The sequence below is a fragment of the Cucumis sativus genome, chromosome 7 (genome assembly GCF_000004075.3).
Source record: "Cucumis sativus cultivar 9930 chromosome 7, Cucumber_9930_V3, whole genome shotgun sequence".
Classification (NCBI taxonomy): Eukaryota; Viridiplantae; Streptophyta; class Magnoliopsida; order Cucurbitales; family Cucurbitaceae; genus Cucumis; species Cucumis sativus.
Window position 1 is genome coordinate 19,609,141 of NC_026661.2, and position 27,888 is coordinate 19,637,028.

Genomic DNA, 27,888 nt, shown 5'->3' on the forward strand with positions numbered 1-27,888 from the left:
AACTAAAATATTTATAAAAACAGGGAAATTTTAATTGATATCGATAAATTCTAAAATTTTGTTATATTTATAAGCGTTTTTAGCACTTTTGTCATTTAGTATAATTTTTTAATTTTTTTAAAAAAATTATTTTGATTTTTAAAAATGTCTATAAAAAATAGATAGAAAAACAATAAATTTAAAAGGTAAAGCAAGTTTTTAAAAACTTAAATTTAAAAAAGTTAACAAACTACAACTAAACCTCCAATTACACGTAAATAGTCTAACAAATTTAAAATAATGAATATTTTATAGAAAAAAAGATATCAATTATTATTAAACTAACCTTGACGTTAATAAACTAAAAATACATTAATAAAAAAAATGTAAAAAGAAACGTCTCAAACTCATAATTTGAGTTTTAATTCTAAAAGAAAAATTGTAATTTGTAATAAAAATAAAATAGACAATATAACAATAATTTAAATAAGTAAAATGAAGAAAAATTATTTTAAATAATATTTTTTTTTGAAAATATTTACAAATATACTAAAATATCTCAATAAATTAATTAAATTTCGGATATAATATTTTAGGTTAATTTTGCTTAAAAGTAAATTATAAATAAATTCGTTGTTAAAAAAAAAATCAGATTGCTTGAGAAATACGTGCCCAAACCCGAGCTCCTCTCTTTCCCTTAGCTCTTTGAGATTCTCTGTTCAACCCACCGGAAAGTACTTGCCGCCATGGTTTCATCAAAGGACGGCGACGTTAGTTGCAGTCCTTCATGGAGCCCCTCCGTGAATTGGACGGTCACTAGTGGCTGTTTGGAGAATACAGTTGCTTACGAATCCTTCTATTCTCCGATCAACGACGATGAGACGGTCGAATCCGATCCCAAGCCACCTCTTATTCTGCGCTGCCCCTCATCAGAGTCTGGTCCCTGCGAGATCACTCGTGAGTTCCGTATTCATCGCTTTCCTCTGCTTGTTTGGTTTGACATTGTTTGAGTGATTTCAAGTGTTTTGAGTGTCGTGAACATTTCCCGAAAAAATTAGGATTGTAGAATAATACAAAGGAACTTTTATTAAGAAATGACAGGTTTTTGTTCATTTATGTGTAGGTTGTTTCACCTTGTGTTTTATTTTTGCAAGAAAGTGACTATCGATTGATAATCTTAGGGCTGCAAGACTAAGTAGAAAATTGGTGATTATAGATCAAGAATTTTGATAGCTGAAAGCTGGTTCATGATTTGGTTACCAAAGATGGGAATGGACAAATGGTGACCTCCTATACTACTAGAATTTCCGGTTAATGGAAGTTGGGTGAATTTAGCAACTTCTTGTTTCTAGAGTCATTTTTCAGCTTATGTAACTTTAAAAGTGGATTATCTAATGGAGATAGGCTATGCATTGTTAGTCCTTTTCCAGTTTGCTTGCTACAATTGTTTCAATTTAAAATTGAGTTAAAGTCTACATTACGTTGAGCATTTCAGACTTTCAGTGATGCCTCTTGAAAGGGTAACTAAAGATCATGGTTTGCAGTTCATTTTGCGGAAAAACACGAAATCCAACAGGTTTATGTTAGAAGCACCGCCCGAGTCTATGAGATGTATCACGTTACTAACTCTCAAGATGAAAATGAGTATTTTTGTACTGTTCGTTGTGGTGCTGCTTTGAGAGACGAAGAAGTGCTTCACACAGATGGAATTGAAAGTGTGTCTGCACATCTACATGGGTCTAATGGTGTCGTGGCTGAGGCAAATTCACAACGTGAGAGTAATTTGAACACGAATGAAGATGAATGGGTTGAAGTTAAAGCTCCTGATGGCCCGACCCTTGTTCATAAAAGTGACTCTTCTACATCCGAATCTGTTGCAAATTCAGTGATGATTAGGCAGGTGTGTTACATTGCTCCCCACCAATATTTTGTTGACAATTTGACCAAAAGCTTTTATTTGGAATATGAATTCTCATGATTACTGTGTTCTCTCCTCAAGGTTCCCTGATATTAGTTTTCCAATCATCTCAATAAGAGATGGATGTGAGATATAAGTTCACCTGGAGCAAACCTGAATTGTTTCAATTAACAATGCGCCTTGTAACATTTTCTCTCTTAATTCATGGTTGTTGCATTCAAATATTTTATTTGAAGATGATAAGACAAACAAACCAAAGTATTTATTTAGAAACATGTAATCTCCTAGATTTTTGCGAGTCCCCTAAATCTTGAAAGGGATGTTAACCTTGGTCTTGGACTGGGAATGTCAGTTCTTGGTGATGATATTTGATATATGTTTCTTTTTAGTTGCATCCATTAATTTTCACATTGATGTGGACTGACTTTAGTCCTGATCAGTAAGTCATGATCAGTGACTACTGAGGAAGGAAACTAAAAGTGTAAATGGAGGAATTCTGTCTAGGAAAGGAACGAGGGTTTAAAATTTAAACTGCAAAGTAGTAGGAAAAGGTTAGGATATTTATACATGTGCCTATATGGACGAAATCTGCCAATGGAAGGAAGCTTCACAATGCAAATTAATAGGTACAAAAAAATTCTGAAAGTCTAAATGGTGATCTGGATTCTGATGTTTAATGCATGTAGTATTCTGATTGAATCTGTTTTTAGTAATTCTTAACTAATGGAGAATCTTTTCCCCAGGACTTTTACGAGGCTACGGCAGAAATAACGAATGCAAATCCTTGCACATCTCTTACAATCCGTCTGCTTTCACTTCAGAATAAAAGTCTTGTATATGTAGATGAAATTTATGTGTTTGCCAATCCTGTTGATTTAGAAGAAGAGGGCCCGCCCGAGAATTCGGCTCAAAATTCTCAAAGTTCTTTGATGTCCATGCTTGTACCAACCCTTCTGCAGTTATCTAAAACTACTGGCAGTAGTAAGAACAATGATGGCCGTAATTCTAATCCAGAGGGAGTCCATTTATTACCCAAAATTGGGCCAGAGCCTCTTAATTCAACCAATAGTGTAACTGGACTTCAGCAGCAAGAAGAAAAAGAGTCTGAAAGATCCGTACGTCAGCCTGAGGTGCATTTACAAGTTCCTGTTAAAGATAAAATGCATAATGAAAACGAACCTCTACATCGTATTGAAAACATTTTGGGCCAGCTTGTTTCTCGAATGGACAGAATAGAGAATTGCTTTCTAAGGTTTGAAGAAAATATGCTAAAACCCATTAACAGCATTGACGGGAGGCTAAAGCAGGTTGAGCAGCAACTTGAACTTTTAACTAAGGAGTCACATGGTTCAGAATGGCCATCTTGTTACAGAATGTCTGCTCCAAGCTTTTCTGCTAACGGATCAAGTTCTAACTCCTTCTATAACAGTGGGAACGATCATCCAAGTTGTGGACCAATTGAGCCAGATCGAAAGGAAATACATTCAGTTTCATCACCTATTCCACTTGATATACCCAACTCAGTGGATTCTTCACTGTTGCGTCCAAGTCTTGTGGTAACTGCTCCTGAGTTTTCAAACATTGATGATGGTGATCAGGAGAGCGATGTGGCTACTGCTCCTGAATTTTCAAATGGTAATGACGAAGACCAAGAAAATCAAATTCGGGAAGTTCCAGTGGATGTGTGTAAACCAAAGCCATCCATTGATGATGCATTGGCATCTGCTCTCGCTCAGTTCACATTATCATCATCTTCAATCAGCACTCCAGAACATTCAGAAACTGTAGCGGTTAAGCCTCCAGACCTTCCAAATGAGGATGGAAACAATCACAAGAAATCCTTATCAAGTAATCTGTCTACAAGTGAAATAGACCATACAAGCTGTTCCCATGAAATTGATGACATACAATGCACAAAAAATTTGGCTTCGGCTTCTCTATCTTCTGCCAATGGCTGGAACTTGAGTCCTCGGCACAATTGCTTTGCCAAAATTGGTGATGGAGATGGTGAACAAGTTCTTGAAGGCCCGGAATGCATGTACGAGAAAGTTAGTAGCGAAGTCGAAACTGCTTTGGATGAACAAAGTGTGCAAGGAATGGAGGCACTTGGAAATGTGGAAGTCGTTGATGAAACAATTGAAGATTTTGATTCAGAGACGAGTATTCCTATCCACCCTTTTCCCCATCATACTGGCAACGATTCAGATAAAACTAATGTCGATTCAAATGCTGATGCCAATACCATCGAAGTTACAAAAGGAAGTCGTGACATAGACATAGTCCACGACGTTCTCGGATTTTCGCGTGACATGTCCATTGTGAATTTTGAGATTCCAATCCTGGATGTAAGCTTCACCTCCAATGCTGATTCGTCTTCCCACAACAACCTCAAAGAACTTCTTGGGAACACGACGGAATTGAGTAATGGAGCGTCTTGTCCCAAAGAAAGTGATGATGTTACTTCCTTTGGCGAGCAAGGTGAGCTCATTTTGGTTGAGGAAGAGGGGCAGGAGAATGCTTGCTCAACAAAAAGTGAGCTCATTTTGGTCGAGGAAGAGGGGCAGGAGAATGCTTCCTCAACAAATGGCCCCATATCGGTTGATATGAACTATTACACCATCATGAGTGATCCTGTAATTACTGCTGATGGCGTAAATCTGAAGGATTACTATAACAAGACAGTCATCTGGAATCTTATATGATTATTTCTGGTATATTTCTTGTTCTGGATTTGGATGTGAATTTGTAAATAAATCTTTTTTAGCCAATAAACAATTTTAGTTTACATTGGTATTTGCTTTTTGTTTGGTTTTTATTGGTTTAGTTTTCTCCTCTGAAAATGAATAGTCATAGATGTATGTAGGCTTTTGATTCTCGGAGAGTAGGAGTGTATTTGGATTAACCTTTAGAGAACACATAATTTTCCGTTCCTTGGTTTCAATGGGGGTGGGGAATCTCGGTTGGACTGGAGATGGGTCAAACCGAAGACACAAAATGGGTCCCCGAATCCGGATCTCTGCCCCGGATTAATTTTTTTAATACATGTGTAATTAATACATTTGCTACTTGTTTGTAAAATTATTTTACTTTTTAAAAATTACATTTCATAATTAAATTAATTTAACCCTTCTATTAAATTTTCAATAAAAAATTCTAAATTTTTTAATAATTAATTTAAATGTCAAAATTTTATTTTTAAAAATAAAAAGTAATTAAAAAAAAGAAAACGAATAATTTTTGGCCAAAAACACAGCCCTACTGGAACGAATAATTTATCTATGTTTCAAACTATACAAAAATCACATGATGCTTGTGTTGAATGAGAATTTATATTTCAAATTGCAATATCTTTATACAAAAATACATGAACTATTTTCAAATTTTATTAAAAAGATAATTCCAATATAATTTCAAAATAGGGAGAGAAAAGGAAAGAAAATGGACGAAACCGCGAAACACGAAGGCAAGAAAACTTTCGACGCCCAGCTGAGTGTGGAGTATTGAAATGCGATCTCCTCCTGCGGCAACTAGGTCGCATCTTTGAAGCTTTCTTGTAGCCCTTTGGAAACCCTGAATTCTTCTGATTTCATCCGAAGTTGCAAATGGAAGCCGCTGTGGTTGACCCTGGCTCCAAGCTTCTCAAAGCCGGACCTGCCATACCGGATCAAGCTCCCTCTATGGTATTTTGCTTCAACTTCTTTTTGTTTTTCTTTCCTATCTACTTCAGATTGTATTCATCCGCTGCTACAGTTGAATGTTATGATTGCCGCCCTTTTTAGATCAAATTAATGACTAGTCTTGCCGAGAAATGTATTTTTTTTCTCCAAGAGACTTGCGGTATGCTGTGAGATAGTTGTTATGAATTGTAGCCGAATTTGTACTCGGTTATTTGTTAGGTTAGGGAAGTCTTAAGCTGAGTGTAGTAAGCATCGAGTTTCTCACATTTGCTACTTGTGTGAAAAATATCTATTTTTTCTTTTTAAACTTGGGTTTTGGTTGCGGATTTTCTCTTAATTCTTCTTAATTTCTCAGATTATTCCTACCCATATGAAACGTATGCCGGAGGATGAATCAGTAACTGAGAATTCACAATTTGAGGACGTGACTGTTGATCCTGTTGTTCGGGGCTTCATTAAGGATTGGGATGCTATGGAGGATTTGTTGCACCATGTTTTATATACTGGACTTGGATGGGAAATTGGCAATGAAGGACAGATATTGTTTACAGATCCACTTTCAACCCCCAAGGTCAGTCTCAGTTAATTTCATAATTTATTTTTAAGCAAATAATGGTGTCCAGTTCATTAAGAATCAATAGCTCCTACTTTCTACCGATTCCAAGCACTGAAAAATGCTGTATGATATCTTAGAATTGTATTATTTATGTGTCTTTTCAGAGGTTCTTCTCTCAACTTGTTGACTAAAAGGAATATATGTGTGTTTGCGTGCCTGCATACATGTGCTGCGGATTTGATAAATTAGTTTTCTAAAGGTAGTGTCATATGCGAATGATATCATTTGTAGTTGTAACCTGATTTTGTTGTGCTTGTGCATTCATTGTATATTCAACTCCAACAATGACGGCTGTCTTTTTGTGAGGTAAACCACCATCTGTATAGGCCCATGGGCTATGATTGATTCTTCTCATCAAGGCAAATGAGAGGCATTCTGTTTTCCAGGCTATCAGAGAGCAGTTGGTGCAATTGATGTTTGAGACATTCAACATCTCAGGATTTTATGCATCTGAACAAGCTGTATTGTCACTTTATGCTGTAGGGCGTATATCGGGATGCACTGTTGACATTGGTCATGGGAAAATAGGTACAAAAACAATATCTGAACAGTCTCTTACTAAAGCTATGGCCTGTATTTTGACAAATTTTTGTTAAATTTTGTGGAATTCATATCCATACTTTTCTCAATGACTACTTAATAGTTTTCCTACGGATGCCCGAAATTTATTTTACTTAATAGTTAATATACAAAACAAGGTATTTATTTGATTCTTAGATAGAAGTTTAGCAAAATATAGATCATGCATTAATATCATCTAGAATCACATTTATAACTAACAAAGTTACATAGTTTAATTAGTTGGTTTAATGTTTTGCATTCATGCAAATAGGAAATTCAATGTTGTATCTGTTACTCTAATGACTACACGTTATATAAACAAGGTATGAACTATGAAGTGTTCAAATAAAAGATTGAAAAACAGTGATCATTTGTTCACAAGTATAGTAATGAACATGGTATGAAGTGGCTTTGTGTTTAAATCCTTAGCCTTGCAGCAGATTCTCTGGTCGTTCTAGCTACTGTACTGGCTCATCTCATCATGTTGGTGTTGTTTTGTTTGTCGTTATTTCCTCTGCAGAACTCATAATTTCTTATAAAGGAATCTTTCTGAATTTTTATGTTTCACTACACAATTTTCTTCTTACTTGAAGGTTCCAAGACTTGGTTTGAATTTATCATCGCTAATATTTTTCTAAAACTATTTCAACCTCCCAATACAAGAAGCTTAATTGTTGTCTATATTGCCTTATGGCTTCATGACCAGATATTGCACCAGTAATTGAAGGAGCTGTTCATCACATTGCATCAAGAAGAATTGAAATTGGAGGCATTGACTTAACAAGGTTACTTGCACAAGAACTTGGAAAATCTCACCCAATGGTGAATATCAGCACAGCTGATGTTGAGAAAATAAAAGAATTATACGCTTGCTGTGCTGAAGATGAGTTGGCTTATTCAAAAATTGGTGACTCATGCCAGCTTGAAACACACACCCTCCCCGATGGGCAGGTTTGTATTTGGGTTTACATCTTAACGGTTGTTTTTTCATTCCCTGGTTTTACTTGACCCAAGTATGCCTTTATGCATGTACTGACAGTAACTGGTTGTTGAGCGGATTTTAGTTGGGGTAGGAAAGTGTTGTGGAACTGATTTGAAATACAAAATAAAAGGAAATAAAATGGATGATAGACCCAATAGAGGGAATTCAAACCTCCCTTTAGGATTTTCGATGAATACCAACTCTCCAATTAACTCATGGAGTTTATGGTACAAGTTCACCTCATCCTTTATTGATTTCCACAATATAACCAAAGATTTGGTTCTACCAAAGAATAAAAATCCCTAAAATTAAGGAAATCACTAACTATTATATTATATGATATGACATCAAATTATAGAGAATCACTAACTACTAGTCGACTCAGTTAGGATACAAAGAATAAATACTAAGTGAAATCTAAAACTCCAAAAGCTATAAATTAAATAATAATGTAAAAAAACGAGTCAGAATCCTTAAGATTGTAATGTTCCTTTTCACTTAAGGTTTGTCTTCAAGAGTGAGAATGGCTCTAACCATATTGTGAATTGAGTACTTGAACGTTTTTCCTAGTTTGGGTCTTTTCACGAAATAGGCCTCTAGTTTCCATATCTTCATTTATTATGAGCTTCACCCTCTATGAAGCGTATCACCCTTTCATGTTATGAAATTATCCTCCATAAAGCATATCACTCTTCCACAGTTATGAAAATCTCCTCCACGAACTCTCTCAAATACCAAATGCTACGGTCCAATTTAAAAATACAATATAAAAGTTAATTAAAGGAAAAGAATTTGCAATAAGGGAATAATAGACTCATTTGTGGGAGTTTGAACCTCCATTTAGAATTTTGGAGGAATCCCAATTCCCAACCTCGCAATTAGCTCATAGAGTTCAACATACAAGTTCTCTCGATGCTTTCTTGATTTCCACTAATTAACTAAAACATCTCACTCTAACGAAGATCAGTCCCTTTTTAAGTCATTAAATTCAATCGGTACCATGTTATTTCTCATAAAAGGTGACCTAATAATTAAATATAACTCACTTGGATATGAATAAAGAACACAAGGATGGATGACTGTAGCAAAAGTTAAGTAGAGTGGGGAAATTAGACATGTTTCTCAAATCATTGTTTCTTCTTCCTTTTTTGATGATTAAAGTGTAATCTAAGAAGGATAGTGCGATGACAATAGACACTACATGGACATGATGACATGTCATTTTGAAAAAACAAACTATGACACAAATGCTACAAGTACACATATTAAATATACATTTAAAGAAAAAAAAATTTCATTTTTATACAAGAAGGAATTTTAAAGTTAATGAATTTATGCATTTATACGCTTAAAAAATAGGTTTGGTGTATTTCCATTCTCAAAATATATTATTTTTCACCTATATTATTGTTAGTGACTTAGTGTCTCTTTAGTATGCTTAACAAATGTTTAATATGTTAATTTGTTGAACTCATATCCACTTTGTACAACTAGTGTCAAACAGATGTCTATTGTGTTAACTGATGTTTTATAAGTGTCCAATGAGTGTTGGATTTGTCCAAGTGTTAGATATTGACACGTTAGCTGAACTAAAGTGCAGTGCTTCTTTGGGTGCAACTAATTGTTTTATACTTTATATTTTGCCTCTACCTTCTACTGTCGTTGGGAATGCTTGGCTTGAGTTGTGAATACTGCATAACCATTTGGCGGAAGCTTTCAAAGTGCATGACCACTTTTTAGTAAAAGAGAAATTTAGGGATGGAGAACATCCGACCTTAAGAGAAGGAAATGATGTCCATTTTGCTCTTCAAGTTAAAAATATAGATGAAGAATATTTGGATTTTATAATATCCGAATATATATATGTATTTATATCTTAATTCTTAATAATGTACTCATTTCAAATAATGGTTTTTAATTAAAGAAAAACCCAATATTTGAAAATGAGAACGTACATTATTTCGAAACAATTTCAACTACTTAAACCCGTTACTTCAATGATCTCGGTATGTTGTCTGGTTTGAAACTCAACTGATTGGCCAATGGCAAGTAGTTTATTCTCATGTCTTTGGACTTGCTTTCTTGACTTCTGATTTCCTCTATTCTTTGCATTGCAATTTTTTCTCAGCTATGTGAAGTACTTATTGTGATATTTGTAAATTGCACCTTTCTATCTCACGTTTGGCTATTGATTTTTAGGTAATAACCGTTGGAAGAGAGAGATATACTGTCGGTGAGGCATTGTTTCAGCCACAAATTTTGGGTTTAGACACACATGGAATTGTTGAGCAGCTTGTTCGGACTATTTCAACCGTATCATCCGATAACCACCGGCAACTACTGGAAAACACCGTTCTATGTGGAGGCACTTCTTCAATGACTGGTAATGATTGACATTAGCTTTGTCTGTCTCCATTTCCTGGTATAATTTTTACTCTGTTTATAACTACCATTATTTTGAGAGCGCACTCAATGGCATGCTATGCAGATGCTTCTTTTCATTCCCTTTTTTCAATTCTGAAGAACACTATTCTTGTATATCTTTATATAGTTTTTAATTTGTTACCTTCTATAGGATTTGAAGAAAGATTTCAGAAAGAAGCAAGTCTTTGTTCATCTGCTGTTCGTCCTGCTCTTGTGAAGGTATTATAATCTGAAGGAAGTGATTCATGTTTTACTGAACAATCTGAATATTTTTTGTCTTTGCTGTAACGAACTGGACAATTTTACTAGGATTGATTATGTGGTAATGGCCTTTTCCTTTTACAGGCTCCAGAATACATGCCAGAGAATTTATCCTTGTATTCAGCATGGATTGGAGGTGCTATACTTGCCAAGGTTGTCTTCCCCCAAAATCAGCATATAACCAAGGCAGACTATGATGAAAACGGGCCTTCAATTGTTCATCGGAAGTGCTTCTAGTGACCTTCTCTAATACATATCTTTCAGTATTTATTTATCTTCCTACTTTTAGAATACTATATAGTTGTACAATGGTAGGAAACTAGTTATGTACTATGGAGGCTTGATAGTTGTACGAGTATGGACCTGTATCTAGCCTAAATGGAAGCCATCACACCCATTAATCATGTGACATAATAGGAGTGCATCCTATTAATGCAAGTCATCTTCAAAAGTATCATGCTAGGGATGGGATTTTGGATCCTTTCATTTAGAACTTATAAATGAACTAATTGAAAAATTAGGACCTTATGGTTTTGACTTTTGAACCATCTTTAACAATTAGTTTTGTCTACTCAACTCAATGTTCCATTTTGAAAAAGTGGCATTGTCAAAGATGTGGTGACTACATCAACGGTTTATCGAAGCTGGTGGATACAAGATACGTATTCTATCAATTTTCTAAAATTAGCATAATTTAACCTTGATATAGATTGTTGTAACTTGTCTCCTCAGATTAGTAATTTTATGTGACAATTGAAAAATGTCTTTTTAAGAGTACATTTGATTAGTAAATGGGTATTCCTTCTTGCTGTCCTCTCCTACCTAGGCAAGGCCTTGTCTACTCTTGCCCACTATTGGAATATTCTGTGTGTGCTTACCTTCCTTGATAACTGTTGCAAAGAAGTTAATCAATTTAAAAATTGACAATGTTAGGTACGGATGCAAATGAGTTAATCAAAAATTGATAATGATTAGGTGCATCGTAGGCTGTACTTAGTTAATCAAAAATTGATAATGATTAGGTGCATCGTAGGCTGTACTTATGTCATGCTTCTCCTCTCTATGACATAGCAAAATAATAAGAATAATTTAATTTAAATTTAAAGACATTGCCACATGTAAGTTCTCATTAGGTAACTGGCTATGTTCGGACACATATAGGTGCAGCACAGCCACCACCCAAGTTTTTCCCCCTACATTTAATACTAAAAGCGGGGAGAATTATTGGCTTAGGGGGCCCTCATGGGTAGTTGGAATCAGTAATTTCCTTCAAGGACGGATGGCAATTAGACTCTCATTGCACTTTTCCGCCTACCTTGCTAATAAATTCTAGAAAATAATGTGTTTTTGATTACATGATGGAGTAGGAAAAGATTGTCCAATAAGTTTGGTATGCCAATGCAAAGGATTTGTGGAGAAGAGAAGCCACTAGGAAACAAATGGGTCGCTCTTAGGGAGGGTCCCAGCTCACAGAAGCTCAGTGAATAAAGACCCAAAATCCAAAATACTGCAATCCACACATCACAGATTCCACAATGCAATAATGAATTTTTGCTGCACCTTGGCACAATGGCGCAAGTTGGAGGGTCTCTTCTTTTTGCAACACTACCCTACAAAAGTGTCTTCTTCTCTTTATTTGCCTTTTGCCCACCTATTTTGCACCACTCAGCTTGTAGAGCTTGTTGCCCCTTGCCTTTTTTTGATAATATAGTCAATGGCCTCATGAGAGAGAAAGATCTTACTATTCCATTGATTTTAATGGAATTTAATACAGGTCTTCTTTAAGGATATACAAATAATTGATAAAGATTGTGGATCTTTAGAGAAAGATAACAGAAAGAGAGAGATTTGGTCTATCTTTTGACAATCTCATTGATCAAATTTGAGCACACAACAACCGATTTTTATACAAATGGCATGATGGTGAATGAGATCTAAGATTTCATGGATTGCCCACTTTGAGTAGACTCTGATAATTGGTCCACTTCCCATCTTTGTCTGGGTGCAACCTTGTCATGGACGGCCACATACTCCTGCAAAATAGAACCAAAAATGTAATGACTAATCACCTTCTTTTCTTACCTTTTTCAAACAAAAGTATGTTTTCCCCCAATAATTCAGCAACTCTAACAAAGCACCTTCTTTCCCCCCCTCCTACCTCCATTCTTTTTATCAGCTCATCAGCCATGTTTGCTATTACCACTATTTTCCTAGCTGAATTGTCTATGAAGCCTTCCTCCACTCCTTTGTCAAATAAGGCAAGCAAGCTGTCATAGTATCCATCCACATTTAGCAATCCTACCTGATTATACATTTTTCGAAACCGATAAAAGGTCAAGTTAACAATAAGCCACTCTGACAACATTTCTGTTTGTTGTTTTTTATTACTGGGTTTCAACGATACTTTCAAAATGTTGAATATAAACCAAGGAAATAAAGAAGGGAGGTACTGAAAAATCCATGGTATTTGTTTTAGATACTCTTTTTTTCCTCCATAAAGTTGTCAATACAAATCCATATCTTACTGGCTTGTCATGAATTCCTAGCTGAGCCCAAGTTATCATCTCTAGTAATTCTTCCATAGTTCCATAGCCACCTAGTCCAATGGATTTTGGATTTTTCATCAAAATTTTCAAGTTTTTGCTAGTGAAGTAAATGAAATGAAACCCTTGTCATAATAAACTCACACACAGACACACAATCTTATAGTTCCTATTATAACCTGGAAGTGCTACAAATGCATCAGCATGTTTGGCCATTTCTGACTTCCTTTGGTGCATATCTGCCACAGTTTTCACTTCACCGACAGTTTCGCCTGATATCTGCAAGTGGGGTTTCATTAATTTTACCCAAAAACCATCTTACCTTCCATAGACCAAGAAAGGAAATTTGCAGATAAGTACCTCATGAGGCAGAAGTGCCTTGGGAATCACTCTATACATCATGAATGAAACAATAAAATTAGTCAACAACATGATACTTGAACAGAAATGTAAAAATTTTAACAAAGCCACAATATTGGAGCAAATGCTGCAGCATACCCAAGAACATGACTTCCTCCAGAAAATACAGTTTTAGAAATCAAACCCATTAGGCCTACACTTCCTCCCCCATAAACCAAGTCTATTTTTTTCTCAACCTGATAACACAGGAAGGAAAAGAAATTAGGACCTAACAAATTTTTATGGGAAAATGTTACAACGAGAAGAGGAAAAAGATTTAGAATACATGGTAATTTCAATTTGACCAATTGGTTGACATATTCTATATTACCAGTACTTTACCAAGCTCAATCGTGGCTTCAGCATATGTAGACTTGTATCCAGCTTTGCTGCCACAGAATACACACACCCTTTTGAACCTTCCCAATTTCTGTTCACTTGTTGAAGATAACCCTGTTCCCTCCATTCTTCACACACAGAGACAGAGAGAGAGAGAGAGAGAGAGGGAGAACGCACAGAGAGAGGAAGAGGAAGAGTTAGGAGACAACCTTTGAATTTGTTAGCTACTCTTTTTAATTCAGTTCAGACAAAATATTGTCTGCTTTAACATGAGCAGCAGATCATTTGCTCATCCTTTTTTCTTCCAACACCAACAAAAAGCAGCCCACGCTTTAAATCCTTGTGGAAATTGGAACTCATGGCAATAAACTCAAACCCATTCTCTTACTAACACCTTGCTTTTATCATTTTGTTGTCCTTTGTCTCCCTCTCACCCTCTCATTACATGATGGGGCTCAACTTAATTACCCATTCTCTGTCCTAAGCTTTATATGTAGGTCTGTGGAATCCTCAGACCTATTGCATTTATTTTCACAAAGAGAAGTATCAAACTAATTATAATAATTAGAAATGAAAATCAAAGGAGAATCATTCATTTATAATGAAATTGATTAAACTCTATATTAGAGGTCTAAGCTTTGTTTTTTTGTCAATTTATTATTGTCTGCATCCTGGTTCATCTTCACCTGACCTTTTGAATTAATTGATTATGTTAAGATTAAAATTGGTTCACACTTCTTTGAGCTATGTCATTCCACCTAATATTCATAAATGATCCTCAGGTGAGCAGCAAAATACTAATATATTATGAATGGTTGTTTGGCCTATGGAAATAAATTATAAGTTAAGCTTTTGATGGACCATGAGCAACATAACTAGGTTAGACTATTTATGATTTAACTATTTGTTTTGTGTTTGTGGTTATAATTATTTGTAACAATTATTGAGATTTGAACCCCATGAGGCTTGCTTAAACCAACTTGGTTTTCTTAATGCTTGCGAAGTCTAAGGGAAAACTTTCAAGATTGGTTAGAGATTCTCTTTTGATCTTGCCATTGTATTTGACACAGATGACTAATATTCGTGTCTTATAGTTTATTAGTTTGACTTTTCAATCACAAGTCTCTGAATATTAGTTGGCCTGTTGTCTTATCAGGAACTTTCTTTCTAATTTATTGTTATCATGTAATAGTTTTTATCCATTTACAACCTTTTGCAATTGAAAAAGATCACAGAGAGAGAGGTAGACAAAGATGCTTATGAAATTTGCTAGAACTGTTGAAAGACAACAACTTGGCCAACCTAAAACACATTGTCAATTCTCTCTCTCTCACACTCTCTCTTCGATATCAGCTCCAAATATATCTTTAGGCTATTGATCTTACCACCAACATCACATGGTTCGAGCTCTTTCTTCCTCTTTCCTTTGATTTTTACTGCAAATACAGTGTTTTATCTTTCCACTTGCTGAGGTCAATCTTTCCACCATCAGACTGAGTTTTGTAATATGAGAAGCAGAAGAAATAGATGGTCGAAAGAAACCCTCAAGATCCAACTCTTTATTTGTGGTAAATTTGACTGTAAAATTAGAGCTGGTTTTGGATTTATAGAATGTTCTGAGGAGCCATAGTTAGATTCTTCTTTCATGAGAGAGAGAATAAGGAAGACAAGGAAGGCATATATATCTATTTGGATATTGTTTCATTTATCTTTTTGCTTTCCTTTTGCAGATTTAATGTGTGGAATTGGGCACCAACCAAAACAAAGGAGCAACCAGAAAAAGTGCCATTGAAAGTCATAATCATAATAAAGATGTAATTAACCAATGGAGGTCAGAGTCAAGATATTGCTTTTCCTAGTAAAGGTTATGAAATAAAAGATAATAAAACAGAACCAAGCTCTTACTAGTTTCCACTCTTTCACATAAAAAAAAAAAAAAAAAACAAACAAACACAGAGAAACAGCTCTTTCTATTAAAAAAATAGAAGACAAAATCTGCTAAACTACAAATGATATATCTGAGTTTTTTTTTAAAGTTTTAACTCTGTGTTTAATTAATAGAACTTTCAATATGTTGAGAATTTATTATTTTATTCTAAAGATTTATTGGACATAAAAGAGATTTTAACTGTTAAAAATGTATTAAGCCTTTTGGTTCATCAGTTCACCGATAATTAAAGAAATTTGTTATCTACTTAATTGTGTCTACTCACATTATTCATAAAAAAAAATTCATATTTCTCATCTCGTTACAATAATTACTTACTAACTCAACTTTTCCCCAACTAAACGTTCCATTACATACGAATTTAAGATCTGTTTAGCTACACAAATTTGAAATTTTGCTAATCATTACAAGGAGAGCCATTTTATTACAAAAAGCCAAACACAGAGAAAAGCTATTGGATTTCCATTCTTCACCTTTCTGTCCCATCAGCAAATTAACACGATTTGTTCTCGTGAAAGCCAAAATCCATTGGGCTTTTCCATCCCGACCTATGGGCCACTGAGCCCATTGCACCAATTTTCTTTGAAAAATCCATTTTGCAGTTCACATGCGCTCATAAGTTTGGTAAATGGTCAAAATCACATTGTTATATTCAAAATCATTCGAAAATATATCCATAATTACTCATAGAAGCTTTCCTTTTTCTTATCAACTTTGCACCATCATAAATATTTTATAGAATGGAGAGATTCAAACCCATGTTTTTTTTTTTTCATTAACACAATTTGATATTAGTTGAGCTAGGCTAACTTTAAAATAATTTTACACTTTCATTACAATATAAACCAGATTTCACTGATAACTAAATGTGTATATATATATATATATATATTTATGAACCAATCATTAGTTGTTGAATCTCTCATTTTGGTAACATCAACAGAAATTGTTTGAAATGTAAAGTTGAACTTTAAATGCTAGTATATTAAAGTTAGAAAATCCACCGTTGATATTTCTCGAAAAACGTGTAAATGACAATAGCTTTTATGGTAAAAATATGTATATATAAAAAATACTTTATTCATGAATTCTTAAATCTCCATTTAATGAGTGCTACAATGGGTCGTATAATAACCCCAAACAATAACCCTATTTTACATGGTTTATCCCCAAAAGAAGAAAAAAATAACGATATCTAATTAGAATAGAACGAACCACTAATCCATTTTGTCTAAGAAAAGTGTAAATTATTTGAATATACAATTGACCCAATCAAGCATTTGCAAAAATCGGATCCCCCATTTCTTCTTCTTCTTCTTCTTCATCGTCCTCCGCACAGTGGAGAAACCCTTCCTCTGTTTTTTAACTTGACATTTTTACAGGAAGCTTCGGCTTGGGCCGATTTGTCATCATTTTTTCCTTTGTGAACCAGATTGATATCTTGTAGAAGAATCCCCTGACATGGGATGCTTTTGCTGCAATTGAATTTCACAGCCACTTCTGAAGCGCTTGTGCCTCTGATGTTCTGGTATACTACGTTACTCACCTCTACTGCGTCTGCCTGTATGGTGTTTGATAAAATATTTAGGAGATATTTTTTTTTGTAAATATTGAAGTTCTGGGTTGTGCTGAATTCTGTTATTGAAGTGTTTACCTGTTGTGTGCATGGTTCTTTCTGGTCACAGTAGTTTTGATCTATGATTATTGGGTTGGTCACATTGTCCATCACAATGTTCTGGAATATTATGTTTTGTGCATACCCTTTTCCTCCCTGTAGATCAAACTTTTGGGTTAGAACTAAAGTGATATTTGATTAGGTAATTTAAGTCCAAGCAAAATATTCAATTTAGCTGTTAAGTTGTGTGTTCTAAAAGGATAGCGCTAAAGTTTTCTTTTGGTTGGTAAAACTTCCACATTGGGCTCTCTGCTTTTAACTCGTCTAGTTTTAGGTCTTGAACTTTTATGAATAGTCATAGTTTTGTAAAAGCTTTCATTAATCTTAAGTTATTAATTTTGATGACAAAACCAGTTTCATTTGACTTCATATATAAGACGTATACTTTTTTTTGCCCAAAATTTGTTGACCAAAATTGAACCTAAAGATCAAAAGCAAACAAGATGTGGAAGTTAAGAAACCAAGAAAATAAGACTTAAAATAAATTAATTTCCAAGTTCTTTGTAAACAACGTAAGAGAAAAAGATGGAATGAAATCATTCTCTCCTTCAAACCGTAAAAAATCTCAAAACATGCCATGCCAATTCTTGAAGTATAAAGAAAAGCGAAGAAAGAGTGACAAGGCATGACCCATAGGATTTTTTTGTTGTTTATCCTTTCTATATTGATTTTACTGGTCCACTATGTCTGAAATCTTTTCAATATATTTCTCCTCCTAGTATTCATGGGTGCTGGGATAGGTATTGCACACCTCAACTAAATGCACATCCATCTAACTCTAAAACATCTAAGCACGAAAAAAATTCGTATCATATTAAATCCTTAGTAGATAACCAAAAACACCATGGATTCAACCCATCCTCTCCAAGTCTTTTATTGTACCCATGACCATCATTGACAATCCGTTATGGAGTTTTTAATACCAAATTCTTAGCTGACTGGCAGGGGAGAAAACAAACCAAACTTCCTCTTTCCCTCCAGGTCATTGACTTGTGAAAAAAATGTTAATTTGTTTGGTTGGTTTTGAAAAGCACACGATACCTAAACTTACACAGGTATTTAGTTGTTCAAAAAGTAGAGGATTAAGTAATGTGCAGGTCAAGTTCTGGTGTCAAAATCAGCAGGCACAAACACTGTTGCTTTTGCATCCAGTAAACTTCTTTCATTTTCTGATTTTTGAGTCTTAACAAAGTGAAATAACTTTAATTTTCAAGTCAAAACAAGTGATTTTTACTGTTCTAAACAAGTTCTTTTAACTACTCGTGGAGAACTTAGAGCAATCTTTTTACCTGCCAAGTTTTAATTCTCACTCCATTTGTTGTTCCTGAAAATTTTGCTGTATCAACCACCACGTTAGAAACCTCTGCTTCAGTTTTTCCAGCTCCCAAACTTCCAATACTGCAAAATAAATCAGGAAAATGAAAAAAATAAACAATCAATAATACGAACCCCATTGAATGAAGTTATCTTAGATGTGGAGCTTTGTTATTTGGTACCTGATTCCATGACCTGGTCCACAAGTGATGCCCTTTGCTCGGACGTTTTTCGATCCACTTACGATTGAAAGGCAGTCATCACCTTCAAAAGAATACCAAGTTGAGAACTACCATAAAACTTAAAAACGAGGCTTTGTTTTAGTTATAGATTGTATTTGTTTGAAGCTTTGGGAATAGGAATACCAGTCATAATAAGACAGTTCTTGATGACAATGAATTGAGTGCCTGTGACGTGGATGCCATCAGTGTTGGGGCTGTTTCCTGGTGAATGTATCCAGAGATTTAGAGCTTTGACATTGTTGCATTTCTGAAAAGAAAGATGCATCTGTTGTGCATTTCTGAACCTCAGCCCTTCCACTCTCAGATTCGTACATTGAAAGAAAGTAACAGCCTGAAAAGAATTGAAAGTATGAGAAAACGGAAACTAAGATTTCTCCAATCTGAACTCTTAATTTAGAGCATGTTTATAAGGAATTTCTAAGTGTTTAAAAAGATACTAGCAAATAATATCACTTAGAGAGTCATTTTGTATATGTTCGTGATAGGTTCTCTTGAAACTATTTTGTAGATAGATTTCCCTCTCGTGTTTCTTTTGTAATGTATGTTAGCTTAGTGACAGTTTAATGTCCTTAGTTCTCTCAAAGTTTCAAAACCATTATAGTTTCAATATTTAAAACTTTTTTAGTTGACCAGCTCAATCTGTCATACATATACTAGTAACCACGAGGTTTACGGTCCGAACCCTCCACCTCAATTGTACCAAACAAAAAAAACTCCATTGGTTTAACTTTATCCATTCAATTTTTAAACAAGTTAATCCAAACCCAATTTAGCCATGGTAAATTGTCAATAACTTTTACTCATACGCATGTGAGAATGAACTTACTGTTGGAGCTTCCTTGCAAGGCTGAAAAAACAAGAAAAAGAAAAGGAAAATAAATCAATGAAACACAAAATAAATTAAGATTTTTTAATAAAAGAAATTAATGTTAAAATTGAGTAACTCACAAGAGTTTTATTGACTTTGCAGGAATTTAACCACCATTTTCTTCCATTTCCATTAATAATGCCTTTACCTTCCACTCTAAGACCTAACAAATTTTGAAATATAATCCAATGCCTTCTGTCTTTCTCATAATCTGATATATGTGGGGATGCTTTTATTGTCCCTTCGATCTTTCATGTTGGAATAAAAGAAAATTAGAATTAGTTATTAGGAAAAAATAATATTGTTATAATTGAAAATTTGAAATAAGCATTGTATTGTGAAAGAAATAATATATAATTCATTTTTAATAAATAAAAATAAATTCTTGAAACTATCTATGAAGAAAATTTTCTACTTTTATTTTCATTTTAATATATAGGAATTTAAATAGGGAAATTATTTTAAATGAATTGTTTAATTTTTTTACAAGTATAACAAAATATATATAATTAATATTATGACATTTTACTATATTTTATAAATATTTTTTGTTTATTTTTCTATATTTTCAAATATGTAGTAAAGGTTTACCTAACTGTCTTGCTTCCCAAGGTAATTGCAATACTATTAGAGGGAAAATAGGCACGTGCTCTTTGACATACAATAACAAAATGGAGAAGCAATTGCATAAAAAAGTCATAGTGGATGGTATTAGAGCTTCATTTAGGAGATAAAAAGCCACCTTTCTAAAAAATGAACAAAACTTAAACAAAGAAACTATTTTATTAAACCAAAATATATAAATCCCCTGTTATGGATTGAATCCCAATTTCTTTTAAGACTAGAACATTTGTTTGGTTTTGATGAGCACTAGTATATTACAATTTTGAGGTCACTAAATTTTAAGATATCCTAAATTTTAAGAAATAAGTTATCACATTATAATTTTTTAATAAAAAATATCTAAACTGTTGTTTTTAGAAAATTAGTGTAAATGATAAGATTGTTGAAATATTTACCAAATATAACAATATTTTTATATTTTATTAATGACATTAATCAAAATGTTGATCGACATAAATAACAACCCATATAATATTGTAAATACGTTGCTCCTTTTTTTTTTTCAAATCCGTTATCAATGTGAAAGAAAAGACAAAACCCAAGACACTCAAAGCCTAGAAAGTCCCTACATTCTAAACTTTTAAGTAAAAAATTATCCCATTAAAGTGTTTTTAAAAAACTAAATACCTTAATTGGGAAATTTTTTAATGAAAAAAACTCGTTATTAATGTGAAAGAGGAGACATTCCTTACCATTAAAAAAAAGTGAAAATGGAGAAGAAAACAAATATATATAATGCAGGAACTAAACAAAGATATAACAAGCAAGAAAATAAAATCAAATATAACAGCTAAAATAAAAATAAAATTGTAATATTGTGCAGAAGACGAAATGAAAAACCGTTAAATAAATCAAATAACTATAAAAATTATTAATAAAATACAAATTGAATTTAATGTATTTATGGTGAGTTATTTATTACTAAGAAAATATGGTATAAATTCACCATATGAAAAAGATAATCTTCCACACCAACTTCTACTTTTTAATGACAATAGAAATATTAGTGAAACTCAATTATTTATTATTTTAATTTTATTTATATTTAATGCAGTATATATAATTAGATCAATTGAAATATATCACGTAAGAAAGTAAAATATAACTTTCTACCTACCATCGTAAAAACTCAAAAAAAAAAAAAAAAAACCATATTTTAAATCATACTTCTTTACCATTTAATTTTAATAAAACTAATACGTTAAACAAATACGTGACAAACATAAATCTTATTTGATAATAGTAACAATACTTCCATTACAAACTTTTTTTATTTGTTTTCTATATTTTTGGGATGATTTAAAAAATCAAACAAAAATTTGAAATAGCTTAATTAGTATTTTTTTTTTCTTTTTACTTATTCTTTACATAGTTTATAAATAAGTTGATATCTAGTCAATTTTATAAAAAAAAAATTAAATATTATAAATTATAATAAACTAAAGTTAAAAGTGTAACAAATCAAATCTAAGCGGGAGAGATTAATTAATTGATATGATTCTATATATATTTAAAAATTTGGTGAGATGAGTTTTTAAAATACAGATAGATACCTTAAATAGAAGAGGAGAGTTACAAGGACCAGTGAAGGTGATTGGCTTAAGATGATAAACTCTATCACAGGGAACCAGAAAAATGGCATTTGTAGATGAACATGCGTCCTTCCATGTTTCTTTAAACGCCTGAAAATTTTCAATTAAACACACATTATTAATTCATTCATTCAACATTTCACCTCCCAACCTTCTTTAATTCCATTCAACAGTAATACTCCCATCAGCATGTTAGCGACTTCGAGATTGTGATTAGTTGAGCTATGCTTGTCGTCTATAATTATTGCTATGTGCTCTTTAAAAAAAATACCCCACCTCACTATCGTCTTCTCCGTCACCCATTGCTCCGTAATCATCCACGTTGAATATCTCCGGTGATGCCAAAGGCGATGACGCCATCTTCTCCAACCTCGTCCTCAACATGCTGGAGAATTCAGAGGAGTATTTATAATGTTGACCATCAACTTCTTTATCACCGCTGCTAATTGACGGTAGAGGATTATCAACATCAGGATACGAGCCGGAGCATGTCGAGAGAATGTCAAAGATGACAACGACGACGAAGAGAAACGTAAGAAGGGAAAGGCAACAAGGACGGCCGAGTAATGGACGACACATATTGGAATGATATTGTGTGGAGTTTTTAAAAGAGGGAATGGAGTTTGAGGGGGGGGAAGGGGAAGAAAAGTAGGGAAAGTTTTGATGGAATAGTGGGTGACCAAACTGAATGAAATCAAAAACATGAAATGTACTTTAAGATTTGTGGGGTTATTTATAGGAAATGAATGGAAGTTTGCTTTGGAAATTATTTTAAAAGAGAGAAAATTTTTGGTGCAAAAACATGAGTGTGAGGAAGTTTTGGATTAAAAAGCAAGAGATTGAGATGCAAGAATTGAGTTGGCCGGTAGCCGACTTTTGGGTTTTTATTTTTTTCTTCTCTTTTTTTCACTCGAAAATCAAATTTTAATTTTAATTCCTATATGGTTTAATTATTTTATTTTTGTTTGGGAGTACGTACTCTAAGTTTAATTATGTATTAATAATGCATGGATTTGCATGGACAAACCCTGTTTATTGATTAAAGCTGGCTATACTTTGGGGAATAATTCCTGTACAATTACTATAACTATATAGTTAAAACTTTATATATCTTAAATGCAAAAATATGGTTGTGTTTGTTTTTTTAACGTGGTAAAAATTCACTCTATATTTGACATTTACTCTTAGGTTGGAGGTTCAAAACAAAGAAAAATCTAAGAGAGGAAGATATCAATTAGATGACTCCTTATAAAGAATAAAGTTGGTAAATTATTGCAAAATTTTGATTACGAGTACTTTTATTATTGTTCTTAATTATATAGTTTATTGAAAAAATGTACGGTTTAAAATTGAAAGAGATTATATGGGTGTATACATTTATTTATTTATTTATATATATACACACACACATTTGGAGAAAAGAAGAGTTAAAATTGTTTGTTTTCTATACAAATTTTAGTATTGTTTGATTCTAAAACCTCTATCATTTTAATCTATCTTAATGAGTTGAACAACCATCCCTTTTACTCTAATGAAAACGTAATAAAATAATGAGAGAAATATGAGACTCATATATTTGATTATTTTTGGATGGTTCGTATCATCTCTGATTACATCTGAGAATTATGTCCTATTATTATCGTTACTGATATATAGTTACTCTTACGACTATTATTACTGTTACAATTACAGTTGATTTTTTTTTTCAATATTGACATCTTTATTGTTATCGATATCAACACTGACTCTACTTAATTCTTAGAGGTATATGCAATAAAAAAATATATCATTACATTTACGATTCAAACTTATATAATTTATCTATCAAATAAATTTTATTACAATTACATCAATTTTTATTACATGAACTATATTCAAACCAATACAATAGAAAGTTAAAATTGTTTTGTTATTCATAGAAAGTTTATTTTATATGACATATGATGTGATGAAATGATCTTTGAAAGGCAAAAAGGGTATTCAAATTACATTTGTGTTCTTCCAAAATTGTACTTTATTTTTTAAAAAATAATGATTTATCAAGTTCCACTATAAGAAGGTTCGTATTAATTAAATTTCTTTATGAAAGGAAAAACAGTGAGTCATAAGAAGGACAAATGTATTTGAAAAAGAAAATAAATAAGAAACAATGGAAAGAGAAGAGGGATTTAGGGTTTATGTTAGGTAAAATTCAGTTTTCAGTTATATTTTCAATAGGGGAATTGGGAAAAGAGTATTTGGCAAATCCCCACTTTTTAGTTAAGTTCCTATCACAAAATTGATTATGACACCATAAACTTTGACAATCACATTCATTACCCTTTCTTCTTCCTTTTTCTAGAACTAAATTAAAGTTTATCTTTTGTTTTGCATATGCATATGTAGAGCCCAACTATATCGGATCAAAAAAGTCAAATTTTTGACTCGTACGGAACTTTTATTGTACAGTTTAAGATTCGTTTGATAACCATTTTTCTAAAATTAAGTCTATTTCCTCTCTACTTCTTACAATCATTTGCATCTTTCTTAAGTATAATGGTTGAATTCACCTCTTTCTTAGGTACAGTTATTGAATTCTTAGTTAAAATCTAGAAACAAGTACAAGTTTTTAAAAGTATGGTCTTTTTTAGTTTTCAAATTTTGGCTTTTGTTTTTTTAAACAAGTGATAAAAAGTAGGTGACAAAGAAATAAATTTGAAAATAAAAGTAGTATTTATAGACTTTGGAATACATTCTCGAGTGTTTAATTTTAAAAAATAACTCATTTTGAAAAAAAAAAATTATAGTACTTATAACGACTTAAAATATCTTTTGAGTGAATTCGATACAAATTTAATCAAAAGAGTTTAACTTATTTTTATTTAATTGAAACATGTTGTATTTAATATTATTTAAAAAATAATAATAATAAGGTAGTGAACTCATGGATGGATTCCAAGACTTTAGTTTCCTTTTCTTTTATATATATATATATATATATATATATATATATATATATATATATATATATATATTAAATATCACAATCTCTAAATTTCAATCTTAAAAATATGTTTTCTTGTTGAATTAAAACAATATTTCAATTTTAATTTTATTACTTTTTTATCTAACAAACTTATTTATTTATTTTTCTTTTTTCTTTATATTTATATATGTATATATTAATATCTTAATCTCGGATTTTAAATTTTTCTTATTAAATTCACCTCTCCAATTTAATTATTTATTTATTAACAAATATGTCATTATTCTTATTCTTTATATATATTATATATATTAAGTATTCCAATCCTCAATTCTAAAAATATGTTTCCTTGTTAAATTCAATCACACCCCTTAATTCTATTATTTCTTTTGTCACATTTAGTTTAAATTTTAATGGTTCAATTTTCAAACTTTTCATAAATAATTTTTTAAAAAAGAAAGTCGTGTACTCAATACGCGCACACGACTTCCGTGGGTCAAATTGGTTAGTATCCGGTACACTTTTTTCCATAACCAAAAACTATCCTATAGTTTGGGGTTATGCCTCATTTCTAAAATTTCTTTTCCTACTTTCTTGTTTTTGTAAAATGTTATTTTAAAACTCTTAAAAGATTATGGTTGCTTTTAAAAGAAAAATAACTAAATAGATGTTAATAACATATATAAATATGTTGTGATACTAGACCAAAATTACACAATATTTTGCTTTGTAAAGTTTAAAAAAAGAAATTATGTCAATGTAATTGTTTTTGTTTCTTCCTTATATGCAATGCGTACAAGTTAAATCCCACTAAATGAATTGGTTTATAACAAATCTCTTTGAATTCTCATTAGTTTCTCAAAATTAAAGCCTACGTCTAGACTTTCTTAAGAAGATTATGATACAATTCACTTCTTTAATCACACATTAGTTTTTATATTTTCAAATTCCTACTTTATCCTCCATTTTCAAACCTTATAAAAAAAAATTAAACTACTATTTTAAAAAAATGAGCAACAATTATATTCAATTTGCCTTGAATTTATAAACTATTTACGATAAATTTTCTATTTTTGACCATTTTTCTAAAAAATATCAAATTTGTGACCTTTTGTAAATATATTTTTTAACCTACAATCATCTTAAAACATATTTTTACATTAGTATTTTGTGTTTATTTTGTTAATTAAACAAAGGGAGATATTACATGCATTCATGATTTTTACTTAAATTATTGTTTCAATCATGAACTCTTTTTTACTATATACTTTCAATTTTCTTTTATATAGAAAAACTTTGATTTTCTTCCCTTTAAATTTTTGTGTGTTGTGTTTTTTTTAAAAGAATCAAAGATTATCAATATTCAACATTGAAACTTTGAAAAGTTATTTAATTAATGAGATTACACCCCAATATGACTATCTCATAACAAAAAGGTTAGGTTAAGAATTCAAATTTTTAATTTCATATTGTCCCTAAACAACCATTTGGATATAAATTTAAGGTACACATTCTTATAGTTTCTCACCATCTTGGATTCAATCATACAAAGTTTACCCACCACAAAACTTTAATAACATCTCACAAAACTTGTCCATAAATTGCCAAAACAAACATTTGAACTACAAAATCCAATATAATAAACAAAATTTTAATCGGTCACTACTACAATATTGAATTTACAAAAGCTAAATCCACATACGATTTTGGTGTGAAAATCTACTTTTTTTCATTTAATTTGTTCTGACACATTAAAATCTTATTATTCTTAAATATTGTCAATAAGAGTTTAGCTCAGCTGACACCTATATGTATATGAGAATAAGAATACGATCCTCTCTCCTAATTTGTACTAGTAAAATATTCTTAAATATTTATTATTTTATGACAAACTTGCTATGAATGTAACGACGATGTAAGATAAAAACTTGTCTATGCTACCGTGTCGTAATACTAGAAAAGTTGCCAACGATCTAAAATTCTATCCAAACAGTAGATGAGTATATGAAAAATTGCCATATGGGTGTGATGGTTTGAGAGAGAGGGTTGGAAGGGTTTGTTTGGTGAGTTTGGGGGAAATTGACAAAGTTGGGTAAAAATTAAAATGGGAAATTGCGTGGTGGGTTAAATGAGAAAAAGAAAAGAAAAAGAAGACCCATAACTTTGAAACTTGGCGTGAGTGTATATATTTTTGTGTAGAGGGTGTATAGGCCATGAGTTGTTCATGATGACAGGTAGGTTTTTGGGTTTTGTGTTGTCCAATTTACCATAATCACGAAAGGGATATCTCGAGAGTTGGTCGATTTTCTTTCGTAACAATTAGAACCATCTCAATTGTGGTTCTTGTAGGTGACAAAAGTCTTGTGGTTGGCAACGCGTGCTCTGTTAAATCGGTATGTAACGAAATTAGTCATGAATGGACTACCTTATTTTAAAACTTATTTGTTAATTTATGGGTTTTGTTTCTCACATTTGTCGTATGTTGAGTCAGTATGTACGATCTCGATATTCATCTTTTAGTGATACTTTACTGGAAAAAAAAATCGATGATTTGAATGTGTGATAAAAAAAATTATTTGAAACTCGGGGTCTGTGATCTGAAGAAAATTTATTCTAACAAATTCTTCCACGTGAATAATACTTAGTTGTGAAAGGTGAACTTCATTAACTAATTCATTACTGAAGTAATAAAAAATTGAGGGTTAATGATTTAAAACTTTGGATAGTTTTTGAAAACTTTCGAACTTCTATAGTATTTGACATAGTTGAAAATTAAGGTTAATGATTTAAAATTTTGAAAGAAATTTGATATATATATGACTACTTGCAAATGTAGGGAGTATATGAACTCTAGATGATGGTTGAAGAATTTTAGTAGAATGATCACCGGTTAGTCGAAATCAGTTTTTTTTACAAAACGTATCTCAACATCGATGAGTAAGGATCGATCCATCAGTCAAT

At 32.2% G+C, this 27,888-nt stretch overlaps 4 protein-coding genes and 1 long non-coding RNA gene across 10 annotated transcripts; 3 read left to right on the forward strand and 2 right to left on the reverse strand.

Annotated features, from left to right (window-relative positions):
* The first annotated feature begins 627 nt into the window (after positions 1-627).
* On the forward strand, positions 628-5,454 carry LOC101211395 (hypothetical protein). 4 transcript variants are annotated; one of them, XM_031889391.1, is made up of 4 exons: positions 628-936; positions 1,524-1,879; positions 2,641-4,608; positions 5,317-5,454. In XM_031889391.1, the coding sequence occupies exons 1-3, from the start codon at positions 726-728 to the stop codon at positions 4,597-4,599; spliced, it is 2,526 nt and encodes an 841-aa protein (XP_031745251.1). In that variant the 5' UTR covers positions 628-725; the 3' UTR covers positions 4,600-4,608; positions 5,317-5,454. The 4 variants fall into 4 exon arrangements, with proteins under 4 accessions (XP_031745251.1, XP_004136121.1, XP_031745252.1 ...); XM_004136073.3 differs by lacking the exon at positions 5,317-5,454 and having other exon boundaries at positions 2,641-4,699; XM_031889392.1 differs by lacking the exon at positions 5,317-5,454 and having other exon boundaries at positions 795-936; positions 1,103-1,879; positions 2,641-4,699.
* On the forward strand, positions 5,319-10,976 carry LOC101207809 (actin-related protein 7). Its single transcript, XM_004135888.3, has 7 exons — positions 5,319-5,577; positions 5,930-6,145; positions 6,577-6,718; positions 7,458-7,702; positions 9,933-10,116; positions 10,309-10,376; positions 10,503-10,976. Exons 1-7 carry the CDS (start codon positions 5,500-5,502, stop codon positions 10,653-10,655), a joined length of 1,086 nt encoding a protein of 361 aa, XP_004135936.1. The 5' UTR covers positions 5,319-5,499; the 3' UTR covers positions 10,656-10,976.
* A 535-nt stretch (positions 10,977-11,511) lies between these two features.
* On the reverse strand, positions 11,512-14,130 carry LOC101211145 (cytokinin riboside 5'-monophosphate phosphoribohydrolase LOG1). Of its 2 annotated transcripts, none has more exons than XM_011661143.2 (7): positions 13,703-14,130; positions 13,460-13,557; positions 13,322-13,352; positions 13,141-13,240; positions 12,944-13,014; positions 12,577-12,720; positions 11,512-12,451 (listed from the first exon to the last, which is right to left on the reverse strand). In XM_011661143.2, the coding sequence occupies exons 1-7, from the start codon at positions 13,724-13,726 to the stop codon at positions 12,353-12,355; spliced, it is 567 nt and encodes a 188-aa protein (XP_011659445.1). In that variant the 5' UTR covers positions 13,727-14,130; the 3' UTR covers positions 11,512-12,352. The 2 variants fall into 2 exon arrangements, with proteins under 2 accessions (XP_011659445.1, XP_004136120.1); XM_004136072.3 differs by having other exon boundaries at positions 13,692-14,130.
* A 166-nt stretch (positions 14,131-14,296) lies between these two features.
* LOC116405308 lies at positions 14,297-15,930 on the forward strand. Its single transcript, XR_004218484.1, has 2 exons — positions 14,297-15,267; positions 15,430-15,930. It is a non-coding gene; the product is annotated as an uncharacterized LOC116405308 (long non-coding RNA).
* Positions 15,931-16,705: 775 nt separating this feature from the next.
* LOC101207566 (polygalacturonase QRT2) lies at positions 16,706-22,726 on the reverse strand. Of its 2 annotated transcripts, XM_004135887.3 has the most exons (9): positions 22,239-22,724; positions 21,924-22,052; positions 19,827-19,994; positions 19,705-19,725; positions 19,002-19,209; positions 18,819-18,900; positions 18,612-18,720; positions 17,302-17,418; positions 16,706-17,208 (listed from the first exon to the last, which is right to left on the reverse strand). In XM_004135887.3, exons 1-9 carry the CDS (start codon positions 22,539-22,541, stop codon positions 16,969-16,971), a joined length of 1,377 nt encoding a protein of 458 aa, XP_004135935.1. In that variant the 5' UTR covers positions 22,542-22,724; the 3' UTR covers positions 16,706-16,968. The 2 variants fall into 2 exon arrangements, with proteins under 2 accessions (XP_004135935.1, XP_031744293.1); XM_031888433.1 differs by having other exon boundaries at positions 16,706-17,418; positions 22,239-22,726.
* Between the last annotated feature and the right edge of the window lie 5,162 nt (positions 22,727-27,888).

What these genes read in the sequence shown, in the direction of transcription:
- LOC101211145 (XM_004136072.3), bottom strand. Translation starts at nt 13,826, where the DNA reads ATGGAGGGAACAGGGTTATCTTCAACAAGTGAACAGAAATTGGGAAGG. An exon ending in TGCATTTGTAGCACTTCCAG is followed by an intron (nt 13,015 to 13,140) that starts GTTATAATAGGA and finishes CCATTGGACTAG; the next exon opens with GTGGCTATGGAACTATGGAA. An exon ending in AGCTGATAAAAAGAATGGAG is followed by an intron (nt 12,452 to 12,576) that starts GTAGGAGGGGGG and finishes TCTATTTTGCAG; the next exon opens with GAGTATGTGGCCGTCCATGA.
- LOC101207566 (XM_031888433.1), bottom strand. Translation starts at nt 22,541, where the DNA reads ATGTGTCGTCCATTACTCGGCCGTCCTTGTTGCCTTTCCCTTCTTACG. An exon ending in GCAAAGTCAATAAAACTCTT is followed by an intron (nt 19,726 to 19,826) that starts GTGAGTTACTCA and finishes TTGTTTTTTCAG; the next exon opens with CCTTGCAAGGAAGCTCCAAC. An exon ending in CTTGCAAGGAAGCTCCAACA is followed by an intron (nt 19,210 to 19,704) that starts GTAAGTTCATTC and finishes AATTCTTTTCAG; the next exon opens with GCTGTTACTTTCTTTCAATG.
- LOC101211395 (XM_031889391.1), top strand. Translation starts at nt 726, where the DNA reads ATGGTTTCATCAAAGGACGGCGACGTTAGTTGCAGTCCTTCATGGAGC. An exon ending in TGGTCCCTGCGAGATCACTC is followed by an intron (nt 937 to 1,523) that starts GTGAGTTCCGTA and finishes CATGGTTTGCAG; the next exon opens with TTCATTTTGCGGAAAAACAC. An exon ending in ATTCAGTGATGATTAGGCAG is followed by an intron (nt 1,880 to 2,640) that starts GTGTGTTACATT and finishes TCTTTTCCCCAG; the next exon opens with GACTTTTACGAGGCTACGGC.
- LOC101207809 (XM_004135888.3), top strand. Translation starts at nt 5,500, where the DNA reads ATGGAAGCCGCTGTGGTTGACCCTGGCTCCAAGCTTCTCAAAGCCGGA. An exon ending in ATCCACTTTCAACCCCCAAG is followed by an intron (nt 6,146 to 6,576) that starts GTCAGTCTCAGT and finishes TCTGTTTTCCAG; the next exon opens with GCTATCAGAGAGCAGTTGGT. An exon ending in AGGCACTTCTTCAATGACTG is followed by an intron (nt 10,117 to 10,308) that starts GTAATGATTGAC and finishes TACCTTCTATAG; the next exon opens with GATTTGAAGAAAGATTTCAG.